This window comes from Orbicella faveolata, unplaced genomic scaffold (assembly GCF_042242905.1).
Source record: "Orbicella faveolata isolate gen_17 unplaced genomic scaffold, um_ofav_v1 contig_36, whole genome shotgun sequence".
Taxonomy (NCBI): Eukaryota; Metazoa; Cnidaria; class Anthozoa; order Scleractinia; family Merulinidae; genus Orbicella; species Orbicella faveolata.
The window spans coordinates 15964605-15975000 of NW_028301565.1; the positions used below are offsets into that span (position 1 = coordinate 15964605).

Below are 10396 nucleotides of genomic sequence, written 5' to 3' on the forward strand. Positions count from 1 at the left end.
CCTGTCTGTCGTTAGGTTCGTCTCTGTCTTTCACGTTAGTCAGTAAGTGTCGTAACGTAGTTGTAGGTTTGTGGGCTACACGAATGTTGTAGGGCTGTAGGATCCGCGAGATGGTCTCAGAAGTGCCCTTAATGTAAGGTATAGTCACTGTAGTAACAGGCGTAGGGTTCCTGTTCGTAGCGTCAGCTTCAGTAGGTCGGTAAATGTTTCGTCTAATAAAGTCAGCGTTGTAGCTGTTTTTGTGAAAAACTCGTTCAAGGTATCTGTTTTCGTCACGTAAGCTGTCCGGTGTGTCACAAACTAGTTGCGCTCGTCTCGTCAAAGTCTTTATAGTCGTGGCTTTGTGTGAAGTCGGGTTGTAGGATGATTCGTCAAGTAATCTGTCGGTATGCGTCGGTTTTCATGTACACTGTCGTTCGTAGTTCGTTGTTGTCGCGGCTTACCAAACAGTCTAGAAAAGGAAGTTTTCCATTTTCTTCGATCTCTTTAGTAAACTGGATGTCGGCGTTCTGTTTGTTTAGGTGGTCGTGAAAATCGTCAATTTCGTCTTTGTGAACGGCGGTAAAGGTGTCGTCAACGTAGCGTAACCAAAGCGGTATCGTTTGTCGGCAAGTTGCAAGGGCGCGTTCCTCCACGTGTTGCATCACAATTTCTGCGACAACAACAGAAACAGGCGACCCCATGGCTGTTCCATGCAACTGTTTGTAGTGTTTACCGTTGTACTGAAAGTAAGTCGATGTAAGGCAAAGGTTCAGTAAGTCCATGATGTCTTCTGTAGGTAACGGCAGTTCAACAGTAGATTGTTGTATAGCGGTCTCGGTACACTGTAATGCCAATTGAAGTGGAATACTGGTGAACAGTGATTTCACATCAAAAGACACAAGTTTGTAGTCGTCAGGTATCTGTACTGTCTTAATAGCGTCAATAAAGTTCTCCGTAGATTGTAGTTTGCGTCTTGATTTGTCAGTAAGGGGTTGCAGTATGGTCGTCAAGTACTTAGATAGTTGATACGTAGGGGACCTACAGAATGACACTATAGGTCGCATCGGTATACCAGGTTTGTGCAGTTTCGGTAGTCCGTAAAGTTTCGGTGGTTGAGGTACTGAGCACCTCAGTCGATAGTAGCGTTGAGTGTCAATAGCGTCAGTCTTTTTAAGCGTAAGTATTTTGCTGTTAAGTTTACGTTGAAGTGCTGGCGTCGGGTCGCGTCTAAGTTCTTCGTAAGTTTGTTTGTCGTTAACAAGTGCGTCCATTTTGTCAAAGTAGTCAGTCTTGTCCATAACAACAGTGACACGTCCTTTGTCGGCTGGTAGTATGACAGTGTTGTTGTCGTTTTTCAGTCGTTTCAGTGCTTGCTGTTCGTCTTTTGTCAAGTTATTGTCAGTTATAAAGGCTGATTGTACCGTGGAAGCAATTCTGCTTCTGATGTTATCCTTGGCAGATTCTGACGAGACAGAACCGCCTCAACACTAGATACAATAGACTCGGTCGGTCAGTATCCTAAACGGATACCGACCGAGTCGTGCGTGAGTTGTGCTTAACCTACAGTACAAACTATTTTCAACGACTGACTCTGGAAAGCTGGTACACTAACCTAGAACAAACGCCTCTTAACAGATGTCAACAACTACCGGCGCCTTACAAACGACTTATCCACGACAGAAACGAAACCGACAAACGGACTTCTAACAGACCGACTTAACAATACACGGACCAAAACCGACCTACTTGACTAACAATAGACGGATCGAAACCCACCAATGACTGATGACAAACTTTACACGAGTCTTTCAGCCAATACCATCATGGCTATACTGACCAATCACGTTCAACGGACCAGACTTATAAGATCATCGACTGACAAACACTATTCACTTGACTCTGAAGATGACTTCCGCTCAGGTTGTCGAAACGTCAGTCACCAACAACAGTTCTTTTCAGAACTACACTCACCCGGACGATCACACTATACGAACTACTAATACTCCTGGGTTCAAACCATTTACTGAGTCATTTTTAAATAACATAATTAAAAATATAGAGAATAGCTTGCAAAATGGCGGTTAAGTTTCTTTCAAAACAGTCACCAGAGACTAAACCTCCAAAGTTTTACAAAGTCAGTCTCTTGAATTGGTTACTATAGTGATTGTAATCAATGCTGTTATTGATGGAGCCGTTACAGCCAACTGTCCGATTACACTGTCCGATTACAACTTTGCACATTAATTAGAACAAAATACAGCAGTTTATGCACCAATCACATTTGAGGAAATTGTAATTGTTATTGTATTAATCTTGTAAAAATTCTTCACCTGAGACACTCGAGTCACTTCCTCCGCCATTTTGATTAAAAAAAAAAAAAAAAAAAAAACCGCTGAGCTAGCAGCCCAGCTGCATGCATCTTGCACCCATGATCTTCCCCAGGGGAAAGGAGGGATTTGGCTTCTTTTTCACAGGAAGTTAATAAATTGTCCACTAAAACATTGTGAGATATGGAAGCAAGGTCAATTTAAGTACTAAAAGCTGCTCCGATTTCTCAAAATTGATAGAAAACTAGAAATTGCTCAGAATGCAAAAAAGTTGCTCAAAACGAAAAAAGTTGCTCGAAATACAAAAAGCCTGCTAAAAAGTTGCCGAGTAACTTGTAGAAAGCCCTATCTGCAATCTGCAGCCTGCTGAGTCCGTAGTCTTCGTTTTACAGTGACCGGTATGGAAAGTGCAGAAGAACGGAAAATGAGAAGTGGGGTAAGTGCAGAATGTGAAACATGAAGGATCAAAAGATATGTTATAATGCTGTCAAGAGTAAGTTAGGCAGGATGATTGTAAGACAAAGAGACTAATTTGCTCCCAGCCTGAAAATGAATTTCTTTGGTTTGGTGTTTTTGTTAGAACTTTCTATCGACGCTGTCAAAACTGACCAACTCTTTTAGCCGGGTCGTACTTTGCATGTTCTTCATAAGAAAAAGAGAAACAAAAGTGTATCTTTTTGCATGTCAAAAACTTTCATTTTAATATCTTACTCGGTTGGAAGCCCTTTTACATATCTTTTCCCTTCATTGTGGGAACAGGGGCGCTTATTTCTGATGACATTAATACTTTCTAGCTACCGGTCTCCCTCCAGTATCAAAATAGACTACGAGTAGTCCCTCTTTCGCTTAGTCCGTCGTGCGTGACGCGAAAGAAACCCGCGAGAAAAAAACTGGCCGCGCGAAATCCTGGGGGCAAGGAGCGCGCTTCGCGCGCGGGTTTCTTTCGCGTCACGCACGACGGACTAAGCGAAAGAGGGACTACTCGTAGCTCCTCTGACTCGTAATCTAGTATCAAAAAGGCCTGGTTGCTCTCTGTGGAAGTCCAACATGGCGGAAAACATGGTGGTCGTCTCAGCGAATGTTAACAGCCACTATGTCTAAAGAAATCCTTAATCGGTCATCTCTCCTGACATTCAAGGGGAAAAAAAAGGGTAAAAAATTACACGTGTTTTTAACTACCTAACTGAGGCCAAAGTGCTAGTGTTGCTATCTGGTCTTTTCAACGACGCGTGGGGAACCATGCGGCTTTGCTCTATTTAAAATTCCTGCAAACAACATGGCATAAACCAGATGTCGAGAGCCAGTAAAATCAAACGAGAATGGCAAATTTACAAATGTTACAAACCCCAGGAGTTATTTAGGCCAAGTATCAACCCCATTTTACACTATTAATAAGATTTCCCTTCAGTCAATAATAATTATTAAAAACTGGATCATTGAATAATACAATTTGAGCGTTTTCATTAGCTTAGCCATCATGGGTTATGAGCCATTACACCATGCTCCACAAATATGGTAAACATGAGAGTGAATTTTTGGGGCATTTTTCTTTTTCTTTTTTTTTTTTTCAATCCGGTTTTCTACATTTTGAGAGCGTTTTTAATACACAATTATTCCACTTGCGCTTGTTTGATATAAGATGATTATAGTCAACTCAGCGCTACGCGCCTCGTTTGCTACTTTATCTCTCATCTCATATGTAACGCACGCTCATGAATAATTGTTAATTTAAGCACAGGTGGCCCAGACGTTGAATACGATTAATACGTGACAGTATGCAGTTGGCGATTGCGTTACAATTTTAGCCGTTTATAAGACAATGTATGAGAATGCTGTGAAAATTACTCTAAATGCTATGTGTAGAAAATAATTGGAATGAAATGGCTTACCTTATGTTTGCATTGCGTTATTTTGATGTCTCAAGGTTTCTGGAGGTGGTTTAGAGCCATTTAGGCGAGTTTTACTTTCTGGTGGTTTGCTTGCCCTAAAGAGAAACGAAAGGCGGGTGATCCACTGGCCTGACGGCCCGCACTCAAAGCTCCGTAAATTCCACAAAAATGATCTAATCTCATCAAAATTGCCTCATGGCAGCTGTCGATAACTCTTCTTCCCATTTGCTTTCTCCCAAGGTTCCAAAGTTTATCTTCTTCTTCCCGAGAATCGCTGATTTTCCAGCTCTTGCTTTCCATTTTTGCTCCGTCTCGATCCGTAACCGATTATCTTGGCCATGTAATGCAAACATAAGTTAAACCATTTCATTCAAATCATTTTCTACACCTAGCATTTAGGGTAACTTTCGAAGCATTCTCATACATTGTCTTATAACTGGCCAAAATTGAAATGCAATCGCCAATAGCATAATGTCACGTATTGATCGTATTCAATGTCTGGGCTGCCTGTGATTTAAGCCTGCACCTGGGTTTTGCTCTGTTGTAAATACTAGTTCTTGTAGGAGGTTTTCACCCATGCCCTTAACCCTTACTGGCCATGAAATAAAATAAAACTGCAAAAGCTAACTGCGAGTGTTATGTACATGTGGCTTTCTACACTTTTGTTATCAACTTACCTATTTAAATGAGTTATATATTAGACATTTTGTGGGGCAACGTTGAGACCTGTGAAGTTATCTGAGGTCACAAGGACTTCAAAAATGCCATGTGCAAACCAGTAGCTGCACCCATGAGGTTACGCTAGGTACTGACTAAGTGTAAGTCTACATGATTGTGTAATTAGACATTTGCTGAAAAAGATCAAAAGAAAGCTTGACCTTTGAAATGATGTGTTGCTTGGTTGAGGCATAATTATTAAAGCCTGCACCTGGGTTTTTGTCCATTGCGAGTACATGTATCACATGTATTTCTCACATATGGTTTTATTCCATGCCCTCACTGGGCAGGGAGAAAACAATTAACATTGTTAGGTAAGCGTAAGTCCTTTTGGTTAATATATTTAGAGGTAGCTTTCTATAGTTTGCTGTTAACTTTGAAATTATATATTAAGTCATTTTTTCCCTTCATGCATCAGCCAATCCTGTAATGGTATTTGAGGTTCAGATAGTTTATAGATAATTAATTCAGCTGTCAGATACATGTAAGTTATCTGATAAGTTTACCTTTTCAAGGAACATGGTTTTCCAAGGGAAAGGTGTATATGATTTTATGAATTATCTTGATGGGATATTTCTCTATTTTCATTTGAATTCCGTATTGGTACCTGAGTATTAGATTAAACACCTTGTGTTTGTTGCTCCTTTTCAGAAGGAATTGCTGACATTTTAAGTGTAGCCCTGGATACTCAGATAAGCAGCCACAGGAGATACTGGTGTTATGCAGGTAAATATGTTGACACTGCTAGTAGTGTTTGGCTTGTCTTATGTACATGTGCACGTAATTACGATAAAAGCTCTAATAAGCCTCTGGTCCAATTGTTACCAAGTTTGACTCCAGATTAACTGGTCCTGATTGGTGCTCTCTAGGTTTGCTCCATTGTGTTTTTATGCAAAAGAGTTGGCAACATTGCCAGTGAAGTGTAACGATCGACAATCTGGCAGTACAGTCGAACCTGTATATAATATCCCTGTATTAAACTTTCACCCTCTTTTAAGCAGCCAGTTTTCAAAGTACCACTTTTTTTCCCATACAGATGCTTTATTTGTTACCTGTTTTGGGCAGCCACCTCTATTAAGGACCCATTAACTAATTCATAGGCGCGCTCACGCGTGTTGCTAAGGAGGCAAAATTTCACTTTCGGTTACATATGTCAGCTTCAGCACGGAAAATAAAAACAACTCAATAACTTGCAAATTTGCGTACATTTTAGAATTTTTTCATTATGTTTCACAAAATGCAAAGTAAAAAAAGTTCAAGCAAAGACAAAAATTTAATAAGAGAAAGACAGAAAAACAAGAGCAATAGAAAGAGAAAAACTAGCTCTGTGTGGCTTTGTTTGATCTTACCGAAGTGCGCTGGTAGTGGAAATTGAGCACACAGTGATAGGGTAACTTCCAATATGTGTCGGGCGCACTCCGGTTTTCTTTAAGTGCTAAAGGAAATGTAGGTTTGATTAAATCCAGCCCTTTTCGACAAATTTCGACTAAAGCCAACGTTAGAAACATAGCTATGCATTCCTTTTTCAAAATCCTGCTTTTTTCAGAAAATTACGAATTTTTCAATATTTGGAAGTTCTTTCAAAATCTGACCTTTCAGAAATGAAACAAAATCTATGCATAGCGTAATGAGGATTTAAATTAAAATACTAAATCAATGAAAAAAATCCAGATAAAGTAATTTGCCTTGGAGCCTTTGCATTTTTTCAATATTAGTCACATGACCATGGGCGTTGCCTGATGATGTCATCACTAGTGTTACTGACCATGAAAAAGTTAAAACACATGAAATAACTCTGAGCTAACTAAACATGATGAGGTTATATGAGAATAAATTTTCCTTAGCAACGGCTCGTAGAGATCAGTTAATTTGGCCCTTAAGGTTACAGTATACCTTCAGATCGGCAATTTTCCTCAAATTTAGATTTTTGATTCAAAGTAATGGTCGAAGAGTAATCTCTAATTTCTGAAAACAAAATCGAAAAAAACTTAATATTGGCAGAGAAATGGAGGTTTTACATTATGGCCAGAAGTAAACTTCCCTCTTGATCGACAGCCCTATAACATGTATGCAATCAACCAAGACTACTTTCACGGGAATATTACTCATATGGATACCACGAATTGGCTGGCTACTCAGTTAATCAGCATTGTGAATCCAACCATTTTTCGCATTAGGTGTAATTCTTTTAAGTCATAAGTAAACATGGACCACGGAAAACTCAGTTTGCCAGTTCAAAAAAGCGAAGAACAAATGAAAATACATCAATGAGTGAAGAAGCGAAAGTTGGCCTCGCGGATGAAGCCATAGCTTTCGTATCAAACGGGCAAAAAGATCGAGTCAAGAGAAGAGAAAGGTTCTGTAAAAATTTGGGAACTCAACAGCGATAACAGCGATGTTCACAGTGACTCTTTTGATGAATTGTCTAACTCATTGAGATCCATCGGAATATTATCCATGCACATTTGCTCTGCCGCACTTTCTTTTGTTTGTTCTCGTCGCCCAGTTACTCTAGCATTCGTATCCTTTTTCGTCTTCACCATTTTGCCAGACCAGCTTCAAGAAAAACCCAGCTGCAGAAAAATTATCTCTCCGCCTTGAGCGCATTGCGAAACACAAGGGTTTTTTGGAGATTCATGCGGAAATTTCACCGCGAGTTAATGGTAGTAAATTTTCCAAGCGCTGATTGGCTCAGTGATCTGAGAACCCAGTTGAAGGCGTTTGAGGGCGAAGTTTGTTTGCGAAGCAAGAGATTTTTCTTAGCGCTGTTTTTTCAAATAATTTTTTTCGCTTGAAGCAGAAACTTTAAAGAGTTACAACGCAAAGGAAATTTGTTTGATTGCCCCCAAATTTGGACAGTAGCTAGATTAACATATATATAAAAAAAGTGTCTGCAAATTGTTTATTTCGAAATATTTTTTCTCCAAAAGCAATTTTTGTACAATCACTTCACATTTTTTAAATCATATTTCGAAAATGTTCTGTAACTTTTTACTGCAATTGAATATGCCAAAATGCTGACATGCTTTTTTTAGCGCTTTTTGTCCTGAAACCGAGGAAAAACTAAATTGGCGAAAAACAAAATTCGCTTTGACTTGTGGCTTCCAAAAGGTGATTAGGACGCTTTCATTTAGTGGCCATGAAAAAATTGGCCATTCATTTTATTTCAAACTTTTTGGTATGGTTTGACAGCCAGCTCTATAAGCTTTAATTTGATATATGGGTTTAGGTATCTACAGCTTAAACCGGACGCACTACATTGCTTGGACAGGAGACACCCCTGAAGGTATACGGTAACCTTAAGTGGCCGCGGCCACCCTGTAGCAGTCCTATGTTTGTCTTTCTTTGTTATAAGCAGCCACCCTGAACATAGAAACTATGAAATTGAACGTAACAACTATGAAATTGAATGTAGCAACTACATGTATGAAATCATTGACGGAATCAGATATTTTGTTGTGAACTGTAAGTCATAGAAATACATTACTGTATACCGTAGAAGAGTAGAGGACAATTTATTGCACAGTACTGTACATGTCTGTCAATACGTGAAAGTCAAAACAAACAGTGTACTGTAGTCCAAAACATTCATTTTGAAGCAGCCGTGTGAACTTTTTTCTTATCCTTTACATTACACAACATGTGTCAGTTAGTTCAGGTTCTGCTAGTTTTCACCAAGTGTTGCTTCTTAACTTCTTTTACAAAATGTCAATAGATCTCTTGGCTCCCTTGAAGTGCAGTGAAATTTAATTAAAATGTTCATTGCATGAATAGAAAAACATTAAACACCGTTTTTTCCTTATTTCCGGTCATTTGTTCTCAACTCCCAATAAATCAAACTCCTGATACATGTAACTCCAACCTTTTTTAATTTCCCTTGAAGGTTCGAGTTATTGGGAGTTGACAAGGCAGGTCTGACACAGTGTTTTGATATACATGTAAGGGTCAGGTCATAACCCGGACAAAACCAAAGTTCTGTTTATTGGCGTGCCGCAATTTCTCCGCCAATTGCCTGCAGTACCTGTCTTAAAGCTTGGAAAAGAAATCAATCCCGTCATTGTCGCCAAAGACCTTAGTCTTTATCTTGATCAATCTTTAACTTACAGCGATCACGTTACAAAAACAGCTTCTAACTGCATGCACGAACTGATAGGAATAAACAGGATAAAGCATTTATTGGATAAGAAGACATTGCTTCTACTTATGGATTCTTTTATCTCCAGTAAGCTGTTCTACTGTTCTACAGTCTGGTCGAACACAAGCAAGTCTAACATCGAGAAATTACAGTTGATGCAAAATTTTGCCGCACGTATTGTATTGAGACTCCGGAAGTACGACCATATCTCACAAGGCATCAAATCCTTGAATTGGCTGCAGGTCAGCGATAGACTCTACATAAATGACGTTGTGATGACTTTCAAATGTATTCATAATCTTGTTCCAGACTACTTGATTAATAAATTCATTTTCCGATCTCAAATCGCTACAAGAAACACCAGACAGAGTAATGACTTAAACATTCCACTTTGCCGACTGGCTACCGGACAAAGATCATTTGCATATCGCGGAGCAAAAATTTGGAATGAGCTGAGTGATGATTTGAAAAGTTTACCTTCTGTGAAAGCTCTTAATGGACACTTGATCAAACATATTTTAAATGTCAATAATGTAAATTCTTAATATTCAATTTTAAACTTTGTAAATTTTTAAATCTTTAATACTGTAATTAATTTTAAACTCCTTTCCCATTTTGTTAATTCATTTTAATTGACGTATTTTTATATTTTTTATTCCTTTTGTAACTGAAAAGCCCCTTTGGGGAGTTGCAAATAAAGTATGTATGTATGTATGTATAAGTAGGGTTCGAATTTTTGGTCAGGTCGTAAATTGGGTAGGGAAAATCGCAGATTTTGGTTTGATTTTTCAAATTTGAAAAATTTCAAATTGGGTTTCTGGGAGTAACCCCCCTTTCCCCCCCCCCCCCCCCCAACCCCCATTCATGAATATTGTCACGACACCAACTCGCAAGGGTAGTGCACGAGATGAGTGAACGTTCCCAGCTTTCTTTGCAACAACAGTTCGTCCATGTTGTTGAACCGTGAAAGTGAACGAGGCTGAAAAAAGGCAGACTAAAAGGTTAATTTGTTCTTATCCACTGAGTATTTAGTACCTTTCCTTGTAGTGCTTTCATGCTTTGTTCATATGGAGGATTTTCTCCTTATCAGTGTACCTGTGGTATATTTAGGGAAGAACTTCGCTTGGAGCTGGAGAGCTTTGTTGGCGAGCAATTGAACTTAGATTGCAGGTAAGCTTTTTGGACAAACAAAATATATTTGATTTATAAATTACATTGTTAACTGTAGTGATCAGGAGCCATAATCGGGGACGGAGACCGTAAGCGCGCGCCATTTCTAGTATTGGGGTTGTCCCCATGATATGGGACAATATTTCTAATTTTAGAGCAAATTGCGCCATCGGCTG

General features: G+C 39.1%; 1 protein-coding gene across 8 annotated transcripts in view; it reads left to right on the plus strand.

Moving 5' to 3' along the window:
• The first annotated feature begins 394 nt into the window (after positions 1-394).
• The window catches only part of LOC149102416 (uncharacterized), an 87290-nt gene continuing 77288 nt past the window's right edge, over positions 395-10396 (plus strand). For 3 of the 8 annotated variants that reach the window (XR_016202281.1, XM_089274489.1, XM_089274487.1), the window contains exons 1-4: positions 395-2745; positions 5567-5641; positions 9139-9292; positions 10161-10220. Coding sequence is in view for 4 of the 8 variants with exons in the window: in XM_089274489.1 (XP_089130615.1) it covers positions 9206-9292; positions 10161-10220 (147 nt within the window). In the remaining 4 variants the exon portion in view is untranslated. Of the gene's footprint in view, positions 2746-5566; positions 5642-9138; positions 9293-10097; positions 10221-10396 lie in introns of all 8 variants that reach the window. The other 5 variants (XR_016202280.1, XR_016202279.1, XR_016202282.1 and 2 more) reach the window with 2 other exon arrangements.